At 43.1% G+C, this 26,215-nt stretch overlaps 1 protein-coding gene across 1 annotated transcript; it reads right to left on the reverse strand.

The window, feature by feature from the left end:
* Positions 1–25,925, reverse strand: nudt3b (nudix (nucleoside diphosphate linked moiety X)-type motif 3b). Its single transcript, XM_010902453.3, has 5 exons — positions 25,639–25,925; positions 14,285–14,395; positions 4,536–4,580; positions 4,342–4,426; positions 1–3,880 (listed from the first exon to the last, which is right to left on the reverse strand). The coding sequence occupies exons 1-5, from the start codon at positions 25,735–25,737 to the stop codon at positions 3,684–3,686; spliced, it is 537 nt and encodes a 178-aa protein (XP_010900755.1). The 5' UTR covers positions 25,738–25,925; the 3' UTR covers positions 1–3,683.
* Between the last annotated feature and the right edge of the window lie 290 nt (positions 25,926–26,215).

Genomic DNA, 26,215 nt, shown 5'->3' on the forward strand with positions numbered 1-26,215 from the left:
TGTGAAATACTGGTGTTTATTTGTTGGCACATTTATATTACAATCTTCTGTCTTCTCACACTGGTTTATTCCAGTCCCAAATGACGACAAGAGAAAAATAAATTCCAGTGACATAAAGCTTAGAGAAAACAATTACTACATTTGTATAGGAACTCATGGCTGAGATCAGGGGCTTGCACACAGTATACTCATTTAGTTTTTCCAAATAGCTTTTCTCACTAAATCACATCTGATCACAATTTCACCTAATCAATTTCCTCATAGCAAGTGGGTAGCACCCTAACTACACCACAATGGAAGTTAAGTAATTGTCAGAGTTCCACTGCATTCACAAAGCAATTAAATACTGCTCAATCCTCAACCGGACATTTGGTGACTGGGCAAATTTTTTTCACATATTGACTGACCACTAGGTGGTGCTAATCATTTCTTAGAGATATGATTATCACAATCTGATGTCAAAGGTGATACTCAGTAGATTTTTTTTGCCTCCTATCCTAATTTCACCTTAACCTAGAACTAAAGTATTAAATAATTGGTCAGCTGTTCAATTTAAGTTCCAGGTCCATACATGTGAAGGGATCAAGAAATGATAAGAGGAGTGGTTAAAATGCTGCACTTTTACATGAGATTACAAGACAACTTTTGCCCTCTCCTGGCCTTCTTTTGAACAGGTGAAACATTATCACCCAATGTTTCACTAAATATGAAATTAGACTCCCAATGCAAAGTTTTACATCACTCTGAGATGAAAGACTGAGGCCTATCTGAAAAGAGGCCAGCATTTAAGCCTTTTAAAAGCCACCCATCTTTCATTCATTCATCCTATGGTTTCCAATCAGATTTCACTGTTTGAAGAGAGTTTGAAGAGAGCAAGGGATATATTACATTAAACCTACTTATCCCTTTTCTAATTAGAAAGCATTGAATCCATTAACTCCCACTCCACTTCAACTTCTATTACCTGTTGTATTAACATAAGGTGTTAACAGAATTGTGTGAGAGATGGGACGAAATACACATGTAATTATCACTGACTAAATCCTAAGGTTAAGGCTATCGGAGAGCCTCTGACTATGTAAGTGCTGCTTCAGCTAGTGTGTGTACAAGACATTGTCTCGTCAGGAAAATTCTGCATAAAGAACAAAGGATAAAAAACATGGTCATTCATTGGCTGCTAGGCCTATGTATACCCACACATCCGTTTGACAGTGCTTGTTGCTTTGCCCTCACTCAAACCCATTTTCTAGGAACTTTAAACCTCTTCAACTGGTCAATTAAATCTTCCAAAGAAAATAATTTGACTTTTAGGAAGGCTGACCCTAGAATTCAATAACAGGCCTAAATGTCTTCTGCTCAAGGAGACAAAGTCTGTTTTCCTATAGACCATTCCAAGACTTTGTCCCCCACACCTTTCAATGCAGCTCATTAAAACAAAAAGCCAATAAATCCAGGTTCAAAGTCTCATTCCTCTGTGAGAGGCGAAATTACTAATGCATTTGTAAAGATATCAGTAATCCACTCAGCACTTTAGTTACAGCCTTTAAAAAAGACACTATCAGCTACCATTTAGAGAAAAGGCATTCATCAGAGTCTGAGACTAAGAACACATGTAATGCTTGGTTTGGAGGTTGAATGATCTACTGAAACAATGACAGAAGAGATCATGGTGAGATGTAGTGTCTAGTACGCATGTGTTGGTTCTGTCAGGAGACTGGGATTATGACGTTACAGCTCAGTGGTATGTGGACTAGTGGTTTGAAAACAGTACTCAGCTCAGCAGAGCCTCAATTGTATGTCAACAGTTCAACTCGAAATAATTCTCTTTTTTACACCTGTCTCAAGGGTAACCTTGTTGTCCTTGTTGAACAACGGAGGCATCGTATCTGCTTTTATCATTGTTGGAAATGGGGTCTACAACCCCCCCACACAAACATGTCCCTATACAAAGCCATTTGCTTGTTCTTTAGCCTCAACATGTACTGTGAGCCATGTGTCAACAAAACCACCAAAGACAACACCGCCCTTTGGGAATTGAGTCAACTCTACAGCCATAGTTGAGCAACATATAGCACTCACAGATTGCGTCAGAGAAAAGTTTTTTTTTTTTTGTGTCATTTGTACTCTTACCTTTGATCTATACAGAAATTAACAATTTACAATAAAACGTCTTACATGCTATCTACAGCGCCTCCAGTTTCACAGTATTGAGTCAGCTGCTCCATGCCACATCCAAGGCAAGTATAGCAGATTGGCTACAGAGACTTTTGCCAGACGTTTAAGAGAAAAAAAAAACTAGTATCCAAAAGCATTTTTACATGTTAAAAATGAGGTCTCAAACTGTACAAGTCTTGTTTGTTCTGCATCTGGCCTAAGACAGCATTTTAGATTCCATTACTTACACGGTCAAGCAGGTGATTGGATATTTGTTTGGGGATGCAGATTCAATACTAAAGAAAAGTAAAAATAAAAAGGCCTTACTGAAAAGTTCCCTCTAAAAAATATCTAAAATACCTGTCTACTAATGCTTGTTTAAAGTGGAAAATGAATGTTATTGACACAATGTAAACAACTGCTGTAAACTGAGGTTAAAGTGTAGGGGGGAGAATCTGAACATTGGATTGAGTATAAGGTGATATGTATTGGGTGAAGCAACTGTCAGTTGGTAGATGGTACTGCACTCCCCCAAGTCTTTTCACCCTCGTTTGGACAATAAATTGGGGAAGACTTGACAGTCAATTCCAAATGGTAAACAGGTAACTGGTCAGTAAGGGATCTGGTCACTACTGAAGTGTCTGCGTATCGAACCAATACCAGCAGACTACAGGACAGTTAAAGTAGGTAAAGACACAGTGGACAAAAAGTTTCTACAGGGGAATTCTTCTAAATATTTAGTTGAGTAGTCATTCCATTTATATTTTCTTCTAAATATTTTAATTACTAACTTGCTTGCAGACTGAGGGAAAATGTATATTTGACAATCGGGTCATAAATCCATGTGGAAAAGGGCCTCAACTTTCTGATGAAACCTGTGAGATATTAACACCAAGAGCCACAATGCAGAGCTAAATGAAGAGAATCCAAAGACCTATTACCACAAAAGAGTATCTGCTGCACAATCAGAATCCGTATCAGGTCACTCCAATGTGTAACACAAAACATACCAGTGCTCATGCAAAACAAGTCACTTCCCACAGTTCTGTCCATTTAGATACAGAGAACATTTCCAATCCTTAAAAAGAAGAAAACACGCTCTTGGGCACATTCATACACAGAAAACAACCAAAAAAAGAGGAGACATTAAAAAGACCATCGAAAGCCTTGAGCTTAAGCACTAAGTATACACTTTTACATCACAATAGTAAAAAGTAGTTCTTGCTGCATTCAATAAACACCACACTAAGGGTGAGTTAAGGTAGTAGAGTGAGGGAAGCCAGGGAGTAGGGGATGCTTCATGCAATTTCCAATAAAATGAAAAATAAAAGGGGGTCAAAAATTACATTTACATTTACAAAGTGTTTCAGAATCTTCACCCAACACTTGTCAAGTCTGCGCCACAATTCTGGCACAGAAGAATTGGCAAGGCAAACCATGTTGTTAGGAGACAAAAACAAGAAGAAAAAAAAAAAAAGTGTGACAGTGGTGGTGAGAGCTCCTGGCGTTGCTTCAGCGTTGTATTTTAGTTATCTGATACCCGACACAGAGCTCTGGTTGATGTTATAGGTGGGAGAGAGGTCTTCGCCTATTGTGGTCACCAGGGGGGTCCCGTTGCTAGTCAGACAACCCTCCTTTAGAGGACTGAAGTAGGTGGCCTGCACGGGCTTGTGACACTGCAACACTTGTATGGCATCGTCTATTTTAAACCAATCCCTTTTTCTCCCTGTTAAAGTAATGGGAAGAGACATCATTGTGGCATAAGTAATGAAATACATCATCAACAATAATAATTATGAAGCTTCTAGTTCTCCAGTACATTTGAGCTGTGTGTTTGCTAACACCACATGATGAGAAAGTAGGTGTCTAGTGCATAGGTTTGTACTTTAATTTGTGAGTGGCTGTTGAGGTGATGAAGTTACACTTGTTATCAAGTTGTCTGTGATGTGCAATTCTCCAGCAGTGTATTTGGTTTATCTGGCTAGCTAGCGAAGCGGCTGAACTAATAAGATTGGGGCAACTAGGTGATCAATTCCAGCCATGTGGAAGAAGTCAGTAACCTTGTGGTGGTTGACCTGTACAACTATTTAGGTTTTCTTGCCTGTGTCGTAAAAAAATGTTCACTCTCTGTTCTAACCCTTAATATAACATATCTAGTGTAATCACATTTAAATGAAAGCCCCTCACCAATGTTGACCGAGTCCTCCCAATCTTCCAGGACCTCCGTTACGATGAGAACGTAGACATAGGTTCTGTGTTTTCTCTCTTTGTTCTGGAAGAAATGAAAATGTTGACCTTGTGTTTTATTGTCTTAGAACAAAGTCAATACTTTTCATTACTCTAAACCGCCCTTTAACCACTCCTAAGAAAATCAAACTCACCTCGAATATTCCAACTAGACGACCTAAAGTCCCCTTCACACCTGCCTGGTAAAAAGAAAAAAACAATAAGTGAATCAGAACACTATTAAAATAAACAAATATGTAGATAAAACTAATTCCATCTTATGGTCCTGTGCCACTGAAGGAATAACGAACAATCAGTGTAATATGTGTCTAGCCTTTATTGTACTTTGTGTTACTTTCAAAAATCAGACAATTATTATGCTAGATTAAGTATTTAACCCGCATACAGCAGTAGCTCAGCTGGACATGGTTCACACCATGCATTTCGTACACATCTCCAAGTGTGATAAAAAAAGGCATGTGTTGTTTGTGTACCAGTGAGATAGTTAGGGGTACTGGGCCAAGTTTAGATATATACTGCTGGCTTCTCTAGTATCTTCTCAGGTTCCAGTTTCAGCCTATTAATAAACCTGGACTCCCTGGGTAGTATATACTCCAGTATCAATCCCACAGCCTTCATGCTTTCCTGCCAGATCATATGGGGGTGAATGGAAAATAGAAAAGGTCTGGATCATCTCGGTCTCTGTTACAAATAATTCTGGGCTGGTTAGCTGAACCACCTCCCCCTCTCAAAAAGGCAATTATCTTTATATCATGATAACATGACTGAAGAACATGAACTGTGAAGCTGCATTCCTGACTACATGGCTTCCGCTGGGTCACTGACTACCATTTAACTCATGAGGTGCAATGTGTATTCAATTGGACACACCCCCACAGGATGTTGAATTTTCCTTTTGATCGGTAAAATTGTATTCAACGCAATTTAATACAAATTCCATTCACACTCATAGTTATAGTTCGTCTTTTGTATTTTAAAGTCACAATCAGTGAATAGTACAAAGAATGTAAAAACATGCTTTGTGGACACCAAGCAAACCCATTGGTTGTTGGAGAACATCACATACTGTGTTTGATCATTGCAAATATTTCCTCATTTGCCACAATTTTCAAACAATAAATAATCTTCCTTACTAAATTAACTTGAGGGGTGGTTTTTGAAACATTATCACTTCAAAAAATCATAATGGAATGGACAGTCATTGACAACCATTTTTTAAATGATTAACCAACATTCTTGCACTCTCTCACTCAAACATTCTTTCCAGGAATAAACAACATAGCCTACAGACTTTCAGAGTTTCCATCCAATGCTCAAAGTATAATTTCTCAGAAAGCTAAATTATCTGATTATTTTCTGGAACGTAAGCCTTAGGGTAGTTAGAGAGGACCTACCTGGCAACAAAGAACACTGTCTTTACTGTGACATTTCAAACTGGCATTTGGTTAGGTACACACAAAGGCACATGTTTTGTATGATGGTGAGAAGAACTGAACAACCCCCCATCATGTTTAACATAACATAACACGTTAACAGTATGACACCAATTCTCAACAACATTAGCCAATGGGACTGGCAACACAACCACAATTTTGATATAACAGGAGCAACAAAGCAAAATTTTGTCTCCACTCCAATTTAGCTGCAGATTCTGACGGGGCAAAAGCAAAGCAAAGAGGTAGGCATATTTATAGCAAGTATGCATCCATTACTGCGTGGTTGAGAACGTTCAAGCCATGTTACCAATCTTCCTTTTGGTGCTACAGGCATGGCCCTATGAGACACGAGTGTGCCTCTGACAGAAGCAATTAGGAACTGTGTCCGAGTACAAAAAACCTGAAACCAAACAACAATTCCTGTCACAACGGACAGGAACATTGTGAAGGCAGTCAAGGAAGCTGGACCTGGGCCACAAATAATGCCAGGCACATAAAATCAATCTAGCGTCACATAAAGCAACGGCAGAGAATCAGAAGGTGGTGTACTTTTTATATTCGTTACAACATTCAAGTGGCTTATGTCCTGAGGTCCAGGCTGGAGATGCTTCAGCTCCCCATGTACAACCTTGTTAACAGTGGCCCAACTCCAGTAATGACATGGTTGAGATTTACCAGGAGCCACAGGCTGCAGTTTACTCTGCACTGACAAAGAACATTTTAAAACATCATTACTTTGCAGGATGATGAATGATGTGCTAGTTGCAAGATATCATTAGGGTGCTCAAATCACAGAAAGCGCAGAGGTCAGAGTTCCCTTGCCATTCCGGAAATTTCTGACCCTAGCAAGGTATTTACCAAGATATTAAAACAAGCTACCCAACTACCTAATGTTACATCAAGCAAACGCTAACATCTTATAATAGATTATCTACTTGTGTGTTGCTTAGATGGACCGGGTCCAAGTATGACCATCAATGAAAATGGTTATACATGAGGATGGAACATCAATTGAATTCATGACATACTTTTTTCAATCCAGAGGATGAGGAAGGGAGGCCGGGTCTACCGGCCTCCCTACAAAAACAGAATTTTAGCCGCATAATAGCATTCATAGCCTACCAGGATGACATACAAGTTTGTTTTCTCACCTATTAGGCCATTTGCGTAGTCCAAATGAAAACAAAAGTTTATACTTTTTTTTCTCCCCCATTCCAATTTCTGCCAAAAAGGGTTTTACGCGGGCCAAATTCCAACAGACCAAATTTTCTAAGCAAAAACCATGTGGTTGGAATTTCACTTCACTCATTAAGCAGATATTTGGCACAAAAATTTGAATGCAATCCTCTTGGCAGTATCAAATCTGAGGTCTATGCGCTAATCCCCCAATGCATGTATATCATACCACAACAATGTCGTAGGGCTGCCTAGCACAAATTTTATCAAGGTCATCATACCACACAATCTTGATCATCTCCAGTGCCAGCTCTGTAATGCATTGCGTACTTTCATGTACTGTTGTTTATTTTCTTTCTACTTCGAAACGCCACTGATCCATCTTTCGCCGAAATCCCTTATATCTCCTTTTTGTCAATAAAATGTTTGAACAGCTCAGAGTTTTTGTGAACTTTCTGAGATGTGCTCTCACTTCACTACTGCTCCATGTTTGTCCTCTGACACTCATTATACCCTCATTAGATGCACCTTTTCAACTGCTCATTAACACAAATATCTAATCAGCCAATCACGTGGCAGCAATTCAATGCATTTAGGCATATAGACAAGGTCAAGGTTATCTTCTGAAGTTAAAACCAAGTGCCAGACGAGCTGGTTTGAGTATTTCAAAAAGTGCTGATATACTGGGCTTTTCCCACACAACCATCTCTAGGGTTTAGAGAGAATGGTCATCATAAAGAACATATCCAGCGAGCAGCAGTTCTCTAATTATTACAACCACTATACAAAACGGCCGATTTCTAACATCTGGGAGAAAATGCCTTGTTGATGGCAGAGGTCAGAGGAGATTGGCCAGACTGGTTTGAGCTGATAGAAAGGCAATAGTAACTCAAACAATCACTCATTACAACCAAGGTATGCAGAAGAGCATCTCTAAACACACAATACATCAAACCTTGGGCTACAGCAGCAGAAGACCACACCGGGTGCCACTCCTGTCAGCGAAGAACAGGAAACTGAGGCTACAATTTGCATGGGTACACCAAAATTGGTCAATAGGAGATTGAATAAATGTTGCCTGGTTTGATGTCTCGATTTCCATGCAACATTTAGATGGATCCATCCTGCTTTATATCAACAGTTCAGGCTGGGGGTGGGCGTAATGGTGTGGGGGATATTTTCTTGGCACACTTGAGGGCCCTCTGTACCAAATGAACATTGTTTAAAATCAACAGCCTAACTGAATATTGTTGCTCAACTATCCATCCCTTCATGACCACAGTCACCAAGCTCACATCATCACAAACAGGTTTCTTGAACATGACAATAAGTTCACTGCACTCAAATGGCCTCCAAATTCACCAGATCTTAATCCATTACAGCACATTTGGGATGTGGTGGAATGGGAGATATGCATCATGGATGTGCAGCCGAGAAATCTGCAGCAACTGTGTGATGCTATAATGTCAATATGGACCAAAATCCCTGGAGAACGTTTCCTGCATCTTACTGAACCAATGCCACAAAGAATTAAGGCAGTTCTGAAGGCAAAAGGGGGTCCAAACTGATTCTAGCACGGTGTACCTAATGAAGTGACTGGTGAGTATATAGTGATACGTGAATCTTGGTACAATAGCTAGCCGGCACAATGTCGATGATTGCCTACCTATTTTTGCATTTCAAGCAAGTCAGACAGGCAGGACTTTTGGGTCACTTTCTATATTTATGTTGGAATGTATTCTCACATGTATTCTCACAACTAACCAGTCCCCCATTTATTAAGTGTCCCGAGACCTGCTGGTTCAAAGGACCATGGTGCAGTTCTGATGTTTGATTTTTTCACCCTCACCTCCCCAAACAAAACTGACTAAGGGGGGAAACATTCCATGGTTAGATTAAATTGACATGGACAACAAAGAGCCAGCCAATAAAGTTGAACTCGCCCCAGACGACACATGCTCAGAACATGTGCTGTACAGCTGGCTGAGGTCTTTACTGAAATGTTCAACCTGTCACTGGCCCAGGTGGTTGTCCCAACGTGTTTCAAGACCACAAACACTGTACCAGTCTAGCCTAAATGACTTCCGACCTGTCGCACACCCAACCCCACAATCATGATGTGCTACGAAAGACTAGTCCTGGCCCACCTTAAGTCCTGCCTCCCCCAACACTGGATCCCTACCAGTTTGCCTACCGGTCAAACAGGTCTACAGAGGATGCCATCTCCACAGCTTTATACTCTGCCCTGACCCACCTGGACAAAACCAACACCTATGTGAGAATTCTATTCATAGACTTCGCTCAGCAATCAACATGGTCATCCCCTCTAGGCTGGACAAAAAACTCCATGACCTAGGGATTAGCCCCTCTCTCTGCAACTGGACTTTGGACTTGACCCCAGTCTGTCAGGTTAGACAACATCACCTACTCCACCATGATCCTGAACACTGGTGTTCCACAAGGCTGCGTGTTGAGCCCCCTCCTGTACTCCCTCTTCACCCATGACTGCGTTCCTATACACGGTTCCAACATCATCGTCAAGTTTGCAGACTATACCATGGTGGTAGGCTTGATCAGTAACATGACTCAGCCTACATGGAGGAGGTTGAGCGCCTGGCGGAATGGTGCGCTTACAACAACCTGGTCCTCAACGCAAAGAAAACCAAGGAGCTCATTGTGGATTACAGGAAGTCTAAAGGCTGCAGTCACACCCAAGTTCTCATTGATGGCACTGAGGTGGAGCGTGTATCCAGCTTCAAATTACTGGGTGTCCATATCTCCAAGGACCTCCTCCTGGACCCTCAACACCTCAGCCCTGGTCAAAAAGACGCAGCAGTGCCTGTACTTTTTCAGGAGGCTGTCAATCATGTGTTTTTGCCACTACTCAAGAATTAGCCAAAAAAATCATTAGCAAATAGATCCAGATGAATTACACCTATGAAACAGGAAATAATGAATTGCATATAAATTCACCACCTTTGTTATGACACACCCGAATGAGCTGTGGTACAACACATCATCTTTAGAAGTCACGTAAATTGTTGAATCAAGACTACCTGGTTACAATCAAGGTGTTTTAAATGATTTCAGGTTAAATACATTGTCTCTGTGAGGTCCCACAGTTGGTTAATACAAAGCCCACAAAAACTACATAATGAAGATAAAAAAAAACATTCAAAGCAAATCCAGAACCAAATTCTTCAGAAGAACACAACAACTCAATAGGGTTGAGATCTGGTGACTGTGCTGCCCACTCCCTTATAAACAGAATAGCAGATGACTGCTTCTTCCCTGAACACAATGCTAAAAAGAATTAAGGGAAAAGGGAATCATCACAGTATAACAAGTCAACTTCAGGGATATCAAACAGTGCAGTTAGGAAGCATAAGCGATTGTGAATCAATGTCATCTGCTTTGGTGCAAATGAAAGTGACAACAGGTGCACTGGAGGGGCAACAGCAAGACAACCCCCAAAAAGGGAATGGTTTTGCAGGTGGTGGCCATAGACAATTGCGCTCTCCTTATTCTTCCTGTCTGATTCTTCACAAATTTAGCATTTTGCTAGTGTCCGTGTCACTACTGGTAGCATGAGGCGGTACCTGCAGCCCATTCAGGCTGCACAGGTATTCCGGCTCCTCCAGGATGGCATATCCATGTGCCGCCGCAAGAAAGTTTGCTGCGTCTCCCAGTACAGTCTCAAGAGCATGGAGGAGATACCAGGAGATGGACCGTTACACGAGGAGAGCTGGACAGGGCCGTAGAAGGGCATCAACCCAGCGGCAGGACCGGTATCTGCTCCTTCATGGGAGGGAGAACAGGAGGAACACCGCCAGAGCACATCCAGCCCTACAAAATGACCTTCAGTGGGCTACCGGTGTGCATGTTTCTGACTAGTAGTATCAGAAACACTCCATGATTGATGCATGAGGCCCCGACATTCTCTAGTGGGACCTGTGCTCACAGCCCAGCACCATGCAGCTCCATTGGCATTCGCCAGAGAACACTAGAATTGGCGGGTCCGCCATTGGTGGCCGTTCTCTTCACAGTTGAGAGCAGGTACACTGTGAGCATGTGACTTGATAGAGTCTGAACCCCTGAATTATGATGTGCCGGTGAGACGCACAGCTTGTGAACAGGTAAGGCAGGCAACTTCTTGGGGTCCAATGCCGTTAGGGAGCTCTTGAGGGCTGACAAACTTTACTCCACAGCAATGTCTCAAAATGCGTCAATCGCAGTGACCGCAATCCCCTCCCCCTTACACAATCAATGGACGATTTGCAATGACATCTCAGTGGGAAGCCTCCCAAAAAATGCCCCATGAAAAGAGGGACGCTAAAAACAAATATTCTCTCAGGTCCAATATGCCAATTGCGAACACTAGCGAAACACAGAGGCAAATTTGAGAGGCACCGTCGTCTATCAAATCCACTGTGAGGGAAGATTTTGGATTCATCGTTCAAAATATTGGTTAAATACTTATTTTTCAATGGCAGTTGACAAGATTATAACTGACTAAAAAGAAACAGAAAACACAAAAACGAAACAAAAAATATTTTTGGTTGACAATAACGAGACTAGACGGAATTATCTTTGTAACAATGGTCAAATACAACTACCATAGTTGGATAGGAAGATTTTGGAAAGAGAGGTTTTCAGGATTTTTTAACCCCATAATGCGCTTCCAGATGTCATCAAAAGACATCTAAATATCTATATCTATCTATCTATACAGTGGGGAGAACACTGCCGATTTTGCAGGTTTTCCCACTTACAAAGCATGTAGAAGTCTGTAATTTTTATCATAGGTACTCTTCAACTGTGAGTGACGGAATCTAAAACAAAATTCCTTTGTTTGCAATTACAGAGATCATACGTTTCCTGTAGTTCTTGACCAGGTTTGCACACACTGCAGCAGGGATTTTGGCCCACTCCTCTATACAGACCTTCTCCAGATCCTTCAGGTTTTGGGGCTGTCGCTGGGTAATATTGACTTTCAGCTCCCTCCAAAGATTTTCTAATGGGTTCAGGTCTGGAGACTGGCTAGGCCATTCCAGGGCCTAGTGATGCTTCTTACGGAGCCACTCCTTAGTTGCCATGTTCATGCTGGAAGACCCAGCCACAACCCATCTTCAATGCTCTTACTGAGGGGAGGAGGTTGTTGGCCAAGATTTTGCGATACATGGCCCCCTCCATCCTCCCCTCAATACGGTGCAGTCGTCCTGTCCCCTGTGCAGAAAAGCATCCCCAAAGAATGATGTTTCCACCTCCATGCTTCACGGTTGGGATGGTGTTCTTGGGGTTGAACTCATCCTTCTTCTTCCTCCAAACACGGCGAGTGGAGTTTAGACCAAAAAGCTCTATTTTTGTCTCATCAGACCACATGGCCTTCTCCCATTCCTCCTCTGGATCATCCAGATGGTCATTTGCAAACTTCAGACGGGCCTGGATATTCACTGGCTTGAGCTGGGGGACCATGCGTGCGCTGCAGGATTTTAATCCATGACGGCATAGTGTGTTACTAATGGTTTTCTTTGAGACTGTGGTCCCAGCTTTCTTCAGGTCATTGACCAGGTCCTGGCGTGTAGTTCTGGGCTGATCCCTCACCTTCCTCATGATCACTGATGCCCCACGAGGTGAGATCTTGCATAGAGCCCCAGACCGAGGGAGATTGAGCGTCATTTTGAACTTCATCCATTTTCTAATAATTGAGCCAACAGTTGTTGCCTTCTCACCAAGCTGCTTGCCTATTGTCCTGTAGCCCATCCCAGCCTTGTGCATCATTCTATGGGAACCCTTGGGTCAGGGCCTGGAAAGCTTGGAAACAAAGGGTAAAATGGATGCAGCACAGAAATGCTGCAAAATACCTGGGAGTTAGGATAACATTCAACTTTCAGCAGGACAATGACCCCAAACATACAGCCAAAGCCTGAATGGAGAGCCTTGAGAAAAAAAAAAGGTCATGTCTAAATCCAACTTGACAGAGCTTGAGCAATTTTTCAAATAAAAATGGGAAAACATTGCTGTGTCCAGATGTGCAAAGCCAGTGGAGACCTATATGACTAGACACATGGTTGTAATTGCATCAAACAACTACAAAGCTAGACTAAAGACATCGTATGGGAAAAGTCAAAATGTTTTTTGGAGGGCTACACTGAAAACGGTTTTAGTCTACTCTGGTTTTAGTCATACACAATTTGCTTTTCTCAACAACTACACACCAGAGCAATAAAGTGAAGAGAATCCCCTTCATTGCAGTCATTTCAAAACACATTTTCTTCATCAGAAGCAAAGGTTAAACAAAGACATTGTGATGCCAATTAACAACTAGAAAATGAATACTATTGATTTATGGCAATATTCACACAAAGAAGAAAATATTTAGCGTTCCACCAACTCTACAGCAATGGGTAATTACATTATTGCAGCAACTTCTATTATTTTTGTTTTATTAGAAGGTAGAAATATAATAAGTCATTCAATTTGTGAAGGGTGAATTCTAGAATTATTTCAATGCAGATCTATGATTGAGAATATTTCTTCATTGATATTGGATTACAAAGTAATTTTTGGGCATCTGTCTCAACTCAACAATGCTTGTGTTGATCAGAAAAATAGATAGGAAGAGTAAAATGATGCCGCCTCAAGCAAGCCTTGCTTGGCAGACCAGCCTCTTTGCTTGCAGTGTAGAATGTCTCAATCAATCGATGAGCTCTTTAACTGAAACTCATGTTTCAGAGTATGTCTGAGGCATGACATCTCTTGTCTAGTTCAGCCATAAAAGCCAGTCACCCAATATAACCTTGTATAATACATGGAAATCTGGACACCACCCAAAATTATTCTAAACAAATTATCTCTATAAAAGAGAGAACATGCTCCTTTTGACCATGACTGAAGGACCTGTGGCTTGGTTATCTGGCCTACAGCCATCTCATTGTGTAAAGGGCAGTGTTAAATCTCAATATAGCCCATTAGCCATTTAACACTCTTGTGTAATATGACTCTGGAATACTAACAGTGGGTGCTTTCTGTGGATGTTGCTGTGGTTCAGTATACATAAACACAGTGTTAGAGACCAACAGCTTTGCCCATAAAGACTATGGAAACATGAACAGTGGATGTGCTTTGACCATCTGGGAACAATGTGGTAGGCTCAAAACTTGGTGAGCAGTCTTTCTGCAAGATACAGATTCTCTGACATGATCTGGTTACTAAGAGGTATGGGAATGTTGATGATAATAGATTGTAAAGACAATGGGTACGAAACAAACCTCTTCACAGACTTCTCGTGTTGCCGCTACATTGGGTTCCTCTTCTGGCTCCATTCCTCCACCGGGCACAATCCACTTGTCTGGATGTCGACTACTACTCACCAACAGCACCTACAGAAAAAAAAGATAGAGAACTGAAGATTATTCCTTAATCTTCAACGCAGATCCAAATGCTGTGAAATGTTCAACAGATACAGTCAAAAAACAAGGAATGTCAGAAAGAATGGTACACCTGAAATATGTTAAAAGGAAACAATAGCCAGAGTGCAATTTATAGCTGGCATTATCAAATTAAGAAAATAAATCACGTATTTAATGGAAAAGAGTTAAACACAAATAATGCCCTTTGTTTGGTCAGAATTTACTACTGAAACATGAACTGCAAGCAGCTCCTTAAATAAATCTCTCCATTGTTTCTGACTGTCTATGATTAAAAACACAAAATCCTGGAAAAACACAGCTAGCCTATGGCCAGTACGGTTAACTGAAATCTGATAAAATTGCCAGCTATCCTGTTGTTGTAACATAATGCAACTGTGAAACCTTAACCAAATTTCAAGTCAAATTTCCGTAAACAATAGCCTATATGTCAACCCCAAATTCATGACAGTCACTACAACTGCGGTAGAAATGTAAACATTTAGCTTCATGCCATGTCTGACGAAACAACATCTGTAATAACATCTAAGGAGTCAATAACTTAAAGGAGAAATATACATTTGGACTTCTGAATCAAACATACCCATTAATTTTTTAAGAATAATTAAATATACAATCAATGTGGAAGTGGAACTGTAACAACTACACACTTCCAGCTTGGACTGATGTGAAGCCATGAAAATCTAAAAGCCATAAAAGGTATTATGCCTGAATAAGCTTTGTGTCCGACAGGACTCATTGTCTCCCACAGAGGCGCTCTAAAGCTTCACAACTATGAAACAAATATCTAGGATTGTTTCTGTGTGGCATTGTGTGAGTTTGTGTCAATGTTTCCAAAACCACTTTACACCGCTGCAGAATCTATAAAGCCATGGCAAAACAATCTTACAGCTTGGCTAAGGTGCATGCTAGCAGTCTGAGTTCAAACATGTTATCATTGACATTCGTTTTACAGACATTTGGGGGTCTGCCAGAAAACGCATGTTCGATGTGCAGGGCTCACTGGTCTACCCCGCTCTCCTAAACTGCAACTCCTGGTGAACACGTCAGTTTAAAACAGTATGTAGTAAAGATGAGTTAGAACACAAAACCTGCAGGTTCCTGACCTGGTAGGATAAGCGCTGAATATCCCTAGGGTAGCGCTTTAAGCTAGGACTGCTGAATAGAGTAGACTGTAAGCCTGATACTTAACCAAATCCAAGTGCCTGGCAATTTTAAATCCAAATGTGGTATATAGCCTATGCAAACTTGAGTCTTTCATCTACTTAGTTGTTAATGGAGTCAACTGACAGTGTTATTTAACTGCCATGTGGCTCACTCTCTGACAAGTAATTCTTCACACGCTAAGAGCCTTTTTACATTATTATAAAAAATTAAATACAACATTTTAAGTATCGAAGACTCAAATCTCTATATTATTTTGTTGTATATGCTTGCCTAAATCGCCGACCCAAACTTCTCTCAGGGTGCTACATTTGGAGGTAAAGTGACAAAAGTCCCAGGGACTTTCCCTTGTAAGGTCATAGCTTAAAGTGCATGCACAGCAAAAGCAGCACTTTTACTGAGTTTAATCAACATTTAAAATAAGGCAGGTGTAATTACTATCACTTAAGTTTGAAAAATCTATATATTTTGTCTGCAGAGCCTTATCCGATCACGTGACTTGAGTCTGAATCACTCAGGTTTGATTTTGCTTGGATTACATGATGTTACGCACTTGTCTCATTTTAATACATCCAATGATATGCTTTTTATTTTTTCACTTCCTGCCCTGTAGAGCCAGATCCTGCCACAACAGCAAAAAAAGATAAGGCTCTGTTTGTGCCAGCATCTATTTTGCATGGATCCGGAATCTGTTGCGCATTACTTCTCATTTTCCATCACTGTGTGCGCTTTGCACTGTAAACTACACTTAATGATGCTGTGTCCATCACTTCGCATGCTTTGCACTGTAAGCTGCACGATGAGAAAATTGCTGACCGATACAGACAGACACCACAATTCATACACCACAATAGCCGGTGCCGATGTTTTGTCATTTCTGTACCCTGGCATAAATTACATTTTTAAAAGTTGCTTCTTAAAATGCTTCTTATATCAATATTTTTTTTCCAATCATACAAAAGTTCGCATCGCATCATCTTCCGCTTAATCCGGGGCCGGGTCGCGGGGGCAGCAGTCTAAGCAGGGATGCCCAGACTTCCCTCTCCCCAGACACTTCCTCCAGCTCTTCCGGGGGGACACCGAGGCGTTCCCAGGCCAGCCGGGAGACATAGTCCCTCCAGCGTGTCCTAGGTCTTCCCCGGGGTCTCTTCCCGGTGGGACGGGACCGGAACACCTTCCCAGGAAGGCGTCCCGGAGGCATCCGAAACAGATGCCCAAGCCACCTCAGCTGACCCCTCTCGATGTGGAGGAGCAGCGGCTCTACTCTGAGCTCCTCCCGGGTGACCGAGCTTCTCACCCTATCTCTAAGGGATCGCCCAGCCACCCTGCGGAGAAAGCTCATTTCGGCCGCCTGTATCCGGGATCTTGTCCTTTCGGTCATGACCCAAAGCTCATGACCATAGGTGAGAGTAGGAACGTAGATTGACCGGTAAATCGAGAGCTTCGCCTTACGGCTCAGCTCTTTCTTCACCACGACAGACCGATACATCGACCGCATTACTGCAGAAGCTGCACCGATCCGTCTGTCAATCTCCCGTTCCATCCTTCCCTCACTCGTGAACAAGACCCCTAGATACTTAAACTCCTCCACTTGAGGCAGGCACTCTCCACCAACCTGAAGTGGGCATACAAAAGTTAAGGAACATACAAAAGTTATGTTCCTTAATATTTTAATGACAAAAGATTCAAAATAACAAATGCCATTGTTGGTGTTTGGATATGAGATCTGTAAGGAGAATCTTTGCACATTGCAGCTTGATTGGCATTCAACATAGCAAACCTTCTTGCGTCAGCACTTATGGATGTGCCATCCTGGAGGAGCTGGACTACCTGTGCAGCCTGAATGGGCTGCAGGTACCGCCTCGTGCTACCAGTAGTGACAAGGGTACTAGCGAAACTAGAGAAGAATCAGTTAGGAATAATAGGGATTTTTGTGATTCTGATTTTCAATAAGTGCTCGGACATAGTTCGCAGCCTTAAAAGCACTTAATTAATCTAGCCTGTGCTTCAAGTTAAGCTTTTGGTTCACCAGCAATTGTGCCAGATAGATTCAAAATCTACCAGCCACTCATTATGGCAGCCCACCCCAGTCTTTTGACACCTCTAAAATAGGGTGACCAGACGTCCCTGTTCTCTAATTGCTCACACTAGTTTTAAAAATGCTGTGAAAAACTCGACCAGAAGCTAGCAAGTGTCCAGTGAATCCATAACATCACCACAAATGTCTTTTCAAGCCAGGTTTCAATCATTTGAAATACTAGCTAGTGATGTTATAATGTCACAATTTATTTATTAAATAGATCGATGATCTCTCCTCCATGAACTGCCACCTTAACGTGGTGGAGGGGTTTGAGTACCCGAGTGACCCTAGGAGCTATGTTGTCTGGGGCTATATGCCCCTGGTAGGGTCTCCCAAGGCAAACAGGTCCTGGGCGATGGGTCAGACTAAGAGAGTTTCAAAATCCCTTTAATGATGTAAAACATTTTGAGGACCATGACGTCGCCCGGTATGGCACAGCCGGGGCCCCACCCTTGAGCCAGGCCCGGGGTTGGTGCTCGTATGCGAGCGCCTGGTGGCCGGGCCTTTCCCCACCGGGTCCGGCCAGGCTCAGCCCGAAAGGGCGACGTGGGGCCGCCTTCCCGTGGGATCACCACTTGCAGGAGGGACCATAAGGGGTAGGTGCGTAGAGGATCGGGCGGCAGTCGAAGGCGGGGGCCTCGACAACCCGAACCCTGGACACGGAGAAACTAGTTTTAGGGACGTGGAACGTCACCTCGCTGGCGTGGAAGGAGACTGAGATTGTGCGTGAGGTTGAGAGGTTCCGACTAGAGATAGTCGGGATCACCTCTACGCAGGGCTTGGGCTCTGGAACCACACTCCTTGAGAGAGGATGGACTCTTCACCACTCGGGAGTTGCCCATGGTGAGAGGCGGCGGGCTGGTGTGGGTTTGCTTATAGCCCCCCAGCTCTGCCGCAATGTGTTGGAGTTTACCCCGGTGAACGAGTCGTTTCCCTGCAACTACGGGTCGGGGATAGGTCTCTCACTGTTGTATGTGCCTACGGGCCGAACGGCATTGCAGAGTACCCGACCTTCTTGGAGTCTCTGGGAGGGGTGCTGGAAAGTGCTCCGACTGGGGACTCCATCGTTCTACTGGGGGACTTCAACGCCCACGTGGGCAACGACAGTGACACCTGGAGGGGCGTGATTGGGAGGAATGGCCCCCCTGATCTGAACCCGAGCGGTGTTCAGTTATTGGACTTCTGTGCTTGTCACAGTTTGTCCATAATGAACACCATGTTCAAGCATAAGGGTATTCATCAGTACACGTGGCACCAGGACACCACTGCGACTTTGTTGTCGTTTCATCTGACCTGCGGCTGTATGTCTTGGACACTCTGGTAAAGAGAGGGGCAGAGCTGTCAACTGATCACCACCTGGTGGTGAGTTGGATCCGATGGCGGGGGAGGAAGCTGGACAGACTCGGCAGACCCAACCGTACTGTAAGGGTCTGCTGGGAATGTCTGGCCGAGTCTCCGGTCAGAGAGATCTTTAACTCCCACTTCCGGCAGAGCTGAAGAAGTTGTCCTATCAGGCCTGGTTGGCTTGTGGGACTCCTGAGGCAGCTGACGGGTACCGGCAGGCCAAGCGGACTGCAGCCCGTGTGGTTGTGGAGGCAAAAACTCGGGCCTGGGAGGAGTTCGGTGAGGCCATGGAGAAGGACTATCGGCTGGCCTCGAAGAGATTCTGGCAAACCGTCCGGCGCGTCAGGAGAGGGAAACAGTGCCCTACCAACGCTGTTTACAGTGGAGGTGGGCAGCTGTTGACCTCAATTGGGGATGTCGTCGGGCGGTGGAATGAGTACTTCAAGGATCTCCTCAATCCCGCCATCATGTCTTCCATTGAGGAAGCAGAGGCTGATGGCTCAGAGGTGGACTCGTCCATCACCCGGGCTGAAGTCACTGAGGTAGTCAAGAAACTCCTCGGTGGCAAGGCACGTGGCGGTCGGGGACAGTGCCTCTGGGATGGCAGACCGGGGTGGTGGTCCCTATTTTTAAGAAGGGGGACCGGAGGGTGTGTTACAACTATAGGGGCATCACACTTCTCAGCCTCCCTGGGAAAGTCTATGCCAGGGTGCTGGAGAGGAGAATACGGCCGATAGTAGAACCTCAGCTTCAGGAGGAACAGTGTGGTTTTCGTCCGGGCCGTGGAACTCTGGACCAGCTCTATACCCTCTACGGGGTGTTGGAGGGTTCATGGGAGTTTGCCCAACCAATCCACGTGTGTTTTCTGGATTTGGAGAAGGCATTCAACTGTGTCCCTCGCGGCATCCTGTGGAGAGTGCTTCGGGAATATGGGGTCCTGGGTCCTTTGCTAAGGGCTGTCAGGTCCCTGTACGACCGAAGCAGGAGCTTGGTCCGCATTGCTTCGGATGCCTCCGGAACGCCTTCCTGGGAAGGTGTTCTGGTCCCGTCCCACCGGGAGGAGACCCCGGGGAAGACCTAGGACACGCTGGAGGGACTATGTCTCCCGGCTGGCCTGGGAACGCCTCTGTGTCCCCCCGGAAGAGCTAGAGGAAGTGTCTGGGGAGAGGGAAGTCTGGGCATCCCTGCTTAGACTGCTGCCCCCGCAACCCGGCCCGGATAAGCGGAAGAAGATGGTGGTGATTGTATGTCTATTCTCTCATTCACAAATGTTCATAATTTTAATACCAGATTTACACCGATCAGCCATAACATTATGACCACTGATAGGTGAAGTGAATAACACTGATAATCTCGTTATCATGGCACCTGCTAGTGGGTGATATATATTAAGCAGCAAGTGAACATTCTGTCCTCAAAGATGATGTGACAAAAGCAGGAAAAATGGGCACGCATAAGGATCTAAGCGACTTTGATCCAAATTGTGATGGCAAGAAGACTGAGTCCGAGCACCTCCTAAACTGCAGTCCTGGTGGGGTGTTCTCGGTTGGGCTGGTGTGATCAATCATGTTTCCTTTAACATCACGTGCACCCTTTCATGGCAATGGTATTCCCTGATGGCATTGGTCTCTTTCACCATAACATGTGCCCAGCCACAAAGCAAAAAATGGTTTGAGGAACACAAAAACGAGTTCAAGGTGTTGACTTGGCCTCCAAATTCCCCAGATTTCAATCCAATCGAGTATGTGCTGGACAAACAACACCTTTTGGTGGCAAAACAACCCCAAGAAGGGAATGGTTGTGCAGGTGGTGGCCACAGACAATTGCTCTCTCCTTATCCTTTCTGACTTATTCTTCTCTAGTTTTGCATTTTGCTAGTGTCCTTTTTACTGCTGGTAGCATGAGGCAGTACCTGCAGCCCATTCAGGTGGCACAGGTAGTCCAGCTCCACCAGGATGACACATCCATACGTTCCGTCGCAAAAAGGTTTGCTGTGTCTCCCAGTACAGTCTCAAGAGCATAGAGAAGATACCAGGAGATGGGCCATTATAGGAGGAGAGCTGGACAGGGCCAAAGAAGGGCATCAACCCAGCAGCAGGACCGGTATCTGCTCCTTTGTGTGAGGAGAAACGGGAGGAGCACCGTCAGAGGGCTACCAGTGTGGATGTTTCTGACCAAATTGTCAGAAACAGACTCCATGAAGGTGGCATGAGGGCACGACATCCTTTAATGGAACCTCTGCTCACAGCCCAGCACTGTGCAGCTCGATTGGCATTTGCCAGAGAACACCAGAATTATTCTCTTCACAGACAAGAGCAGGTTCACACAGAGCATGTGACAGATGCGAAAGAGTCTGGAGACACCGTGGTGAACATTACGCTGCCTGCAATATCATCCAGCATGACTGGTTTGGCAGCGGGTCTGTGATGGTCTGGGGAGGCATATCCTTAGATGGTCACAAAGACCTCCACGTGCTAGCCAACGGTACCCTGACTGCTGTTAGGTACCGGGTGAAATCCACAGACCTTACACTGGTGAAGTGGGCCCTGGGTTCCTCTTGGTCCAGGACAATGCCCGGCCTCATGTGGCCAGAGTATGTAGGAAGTTCCTGGATGACAAAGGCCAATTGACTGGCCCTCAAACTGACTGGACCTCACATTCCCCAGACCTGAATCCAATTGGGACGTTGTTTATCGGTGCATCCAACGCTACCAAGTAGCATGACAGACTGTCCAGGAGCTTACTGATGCCCTGGTGTAGGTCTGGGAGGACATCCCAAAGGACACCATTTAACATCTCCTCAGGAGCATGCCCAGACATTGTCGGGAGTGCATACAGGCACGTGGAGGCCATACACACTACTAAGTCACATTATGAATTGCCATGATGAAATTCACGCAAGTTGGAACAGCCTGCGATTTCAATTGTTTACTTTGATTTTTGGTTTGAGTTGGAATTCAGTCCACAATCGGTTGGTGATTTTGGTTTCCATTGACCGTTATGTCATTTTGTTCTCAACTAATTACACAATATTGAGTAAAGATTTTGATCTTTAATGCATTTCCTCATCGAGACCCAATGTGCGATTGAAGTGTTCCCTTAACTTTTTTGAGGAGTGTATTATTGAGAAACCCACAAAGTTGTCACAAAAATATTCAAGGATTAAGCTAAGTGAAATGTTGAGCTATGTCTGGCATTAGCCACACGCTAGCTGTGATTGAAATGGTTCATTGTTAAAAACCAGAAAAGGAACCAGGCAAACATAGTTCAGACAGCCCGCAATTAAAAGTGAAAAATATTGTTCCCTCACTGGGTTTGAACCCAGGTCTCCCACTTGAGAGGCTGTGACTTTAACCACTATGCTATGAAGCTATATGTTTGTTGAGTGTCAACATTAGATGAAGTTGTCACACATTAACATTATGCCAAGTTTGAAAATTTCGCTGGACTCCAGTAAGCATTGTTTAAAACTGACTAAAGCATCTTATTAAGTTTACCTCTACCACAAATAGCATCCATGAACTGCAGGGCTTTTGCCAATGGCTGTTTTAACATCTTATTAGCATATAATAGGCTTAGTGGTGGCACTGTGACCACTGACGATTTGTAGACCATACTATGCAGATGAGCACGTTCAGACGTGATGCAAAAACATATGCAGAATGCCCAATACAGTTACTACTGAAAGTCCCAGCAACAAGAAGCATGAATACTTATAACGTTATCCCCAATCACTTTCTGTTTGGCTAGTGTGTTTTCAGGATATGTGCTTGATTAAAGCAGGAAAACAAGCTTATTCCTAAAGTGTGAAAGTGAAATAAATGTTTTTATTTTTTAATAGTACAGCTGAGAGATGGTTTGCGCTCAGGCTAAAATACAAAGGCATCTGGCACTTCAGTGCACGGATGAAGGCATAAAGTCTGTTATTTTTGTGTACTTGGTAAATTTTTGTTTAGTTTCAGTTTGGATTAAATTATAATTTGCTATATCTCAGCGTCCTTGGATTGTTTTCCTTTTCATTGTTATGAGTGCGAGTATTTGGGTTATTTTTAATTAAACCTCATAAAGCACACCCTTGCTGTTAAATAACAGATCATATAAGCAGGATTTTAGATTTCTGAAATAATAACTGGGGGAAGCAGATCAAATTTGGCCATAGAAAAGTCTGCCTGTTTTAGGTGAGTTTGACAGGTGCTACTTGCAGTTCCAGCAAGAACGCAATCATGAGAAATATACGTGTTTTGTGGCAATTAATATAATATACCAAAATGTGCCATTAAATATATTGCTTTCACTGAAACTAATCTCAAATGCAACAATGCAGACGTACAAAGGATGTGCTATGAGATTAAACAAATCTCAAACGTTGACGTTAAAGAATATTACGTTTTGAATGCTCCTTAAAAGAGATCAATAATTTCATTTATATTGCTTAAAAACAACCTGGAACCATGAAATACATGTTAACCTAAAAAAAACTAAACCACAGTATGCATACAAGATAATGTCTCACTTAAAAAAAAAACTCATGCCATGAAGCCAAACTAAAAGCAACTCTGAAAAGCACACAATGGCACAATTGTTTTAGATTAACATATCCCTCTTCAACAAGCCCACTTCAAGCTCTGTCGTCATGGCTCCACTGTGTACCCTCTTAAATGTGCATTTTTCTTCAAAGTGCAGAACAATTTGTTTGTACATGTCTTTCCACTGTTCTAGTCACAGCCTCCTGCATTTTTTCAATATTTGTTATTTTTCTGATAGTTCCACATATATCCAACTAATTGATTAAATCTACTTTTTCTACTGCCAAGTAATTATCGATGCAGTTGGCCTTGTCGAAGACTAAGAGGTAGCAGGTGCATTTGCCGCACTTGAGGTCCTTCGCGGTTTGCGCACATACAAGCCTAGCGTCGTCCCGCCACTCAAGGTATAGCTATATATTAGTATACAGTTGCGGGAGGTTATACTGCCTAACAGAAAAGTCAGTTATATAGAATCGCATTAGGACTAGGCAAAAGTTTCTCGTCTACAGAGAAATGTGTATAATCTCCATGGACTCCACTTACCATCCGGGTATTTTAATTTGTTCTGCACTACCAACAAAGTTCCTAAAAATCATTTCCCCCCGAGGTAGTTGGCTTTGTAGACGAGAAGTGTTTCAGCCGAGCCCAATTCAACGTAATTAACATTTCTTGCAAATCTCAAGTGAAATCACTACAATACTGTTTATCCGTCAGACTGATATTGGCTTAACTTGACTACATAGACATTTCACTCTCCTTAATGCAAGGAAGTATTTGTTGCGCAAAACAATTGTTTTTTGTTGAAAACATTTCGGATTATAGCAGTCTCTATTGAGCGGTACATTAGACTGTATCACGGTGGCATCAAGATGGTTACATGCAATATTACAAATTGGTCATGTTAGTTATCGGAGAGCGACATGTGATAAGGATGCCGTCCCAGTGAAGCAACTGAACTGCTGCCCAATGGGAAGTACTGGTCATTCACAACGGATATTTGACATGTCACGGCGGTCCTCTACTCATCGAAATAAAACAACTTTATTTTACAGGTTTAACTAACCACATGCTGTGCTGACAGCGAGCCAGTTCAAACTAGCTATGTGTAGTGTACTTGGGGATGGGCTACAGTATACCGTAGTACTCTCTACACAGAAGCTCGACAAACACTACAACGTTAGTTAAGGAACTAGGCGTGTCAGTATGCTCTTCGTATTTAATCAAAACTAGTACCTTACTAGTTACCTGTTGCTAGTCCCAGATAATGGCCCGTAACTCTTAATTAGCAAGACATAGCATCACGCAACAGTAGCCATATACTTTAGATAGCAAGTGTGGCTACTTAGATAAACGTTAACTTGTTACCACTAGCTACCTCTATAATGACAAGTCGAAAATACAACTTGAGACATCGGCTATGTCCGTAGCTAAGTAACATTATCGGTCAGTGTGTGCGTTACTATAAAACATGCAGAAATACACCAACCATAGTCATGTAACAATGATGCCGTGCGTTAACGAACTGTCTACTCTAGATGTGGTACTACTGGTAGCAGCCGGTTAGCAATGCTGTTAGCTAGCAATCAAGATAGTAGCGTTAACTGGCATTCGTCGGACAGCTGGCTACTGTATGTGACAGAGTAAAACGAAGTAATCAGGTTATCGAACGTTATACAATAGTGTGTAACGTTAAGGTTTGGTTAATCGTTGCAATTTAACGTTATTAGCTAGCTATCTTGAATAAAAAGGCTAAAACAACGTTACTCAGCTGTATGTATTCGTAGGTACAAGTTAGCAGGATAGCTAGTAAACTAACTAGCTCAGTTGTTGCTGGCTAGCTACCTATCAACGATTGCTCTACCTTGGTCGACCCGATCGATTACTTAACGAAAAAAAGTTTTAAAAAAACAATCAAAGAGAATATCTACAGTTGAACTAATTTACCCCTCCTTGTTAGAATATCAATGGAAGAAGACGTCCGCGACAAACACTTGCTACCTAGCTAGGGCTACCCTGCTTTCTGTGCTTTTTATGAACTGCGGCCCAACCTAGTCTCAACATCACTGCATCCTCGGTCTCACCTCCTCTTCAGTTTCACTCCTGAAGCAGAGACAGGCGGCCCGCTTCTTGTAGCCATCTCCATCGTATGTCCGGGTTTGGTTTGACTTAAGCTTCATCATTTTGGGGTACCAATGGACTAAAACTGTACTTTAAACGCTGGGAAATCCGCTGTCTTCGACGCAAATTCCTCCTTTGGGGAACCCCGGCGTTTTCTTATAATAAATAACTTCTTCTTCGCTTCATTTTCACAAGCATAGGCACATCTCAGGCACGGTCGCCATTATGAAGATAACTGCGTAAACAACGTAACATGACATATCATAACAAAAGTGGCATGAGGATATAACGTATCTTATTTTGAGGAATACAGCATCGAATACTATAAAAACGAAGCCGAATTTACGTAAATTACGATGGTTTCTGGGGCCGTCTATCATGGAGCACTTTATCATAGAAATATTTTTTATATATAATTTAATCTAAACTTGCGAAATGTGCCCAATGTCTTGTGCCTTATTATGTTGATATTTGACTTGAATCTGTTTCAGCACCCAAGCTAATGGACGGCAACTGCTGTCACACAAGCAAACCCAACAT

This window comes from Esox lucius, chromosome 17 (assembly GCF_011004845.1).
Source record: "Esox lucius isolate fEsoLuc1 chromosome 17, fEsoLuc1.pri, whole genome shotgun sequence".
Classification (NCBI taxonomy): Eukaryota; Metazoa; Chordata; class Actinopteri; order Esociformes; family Esocidae; genus Esox; species Esox lucius.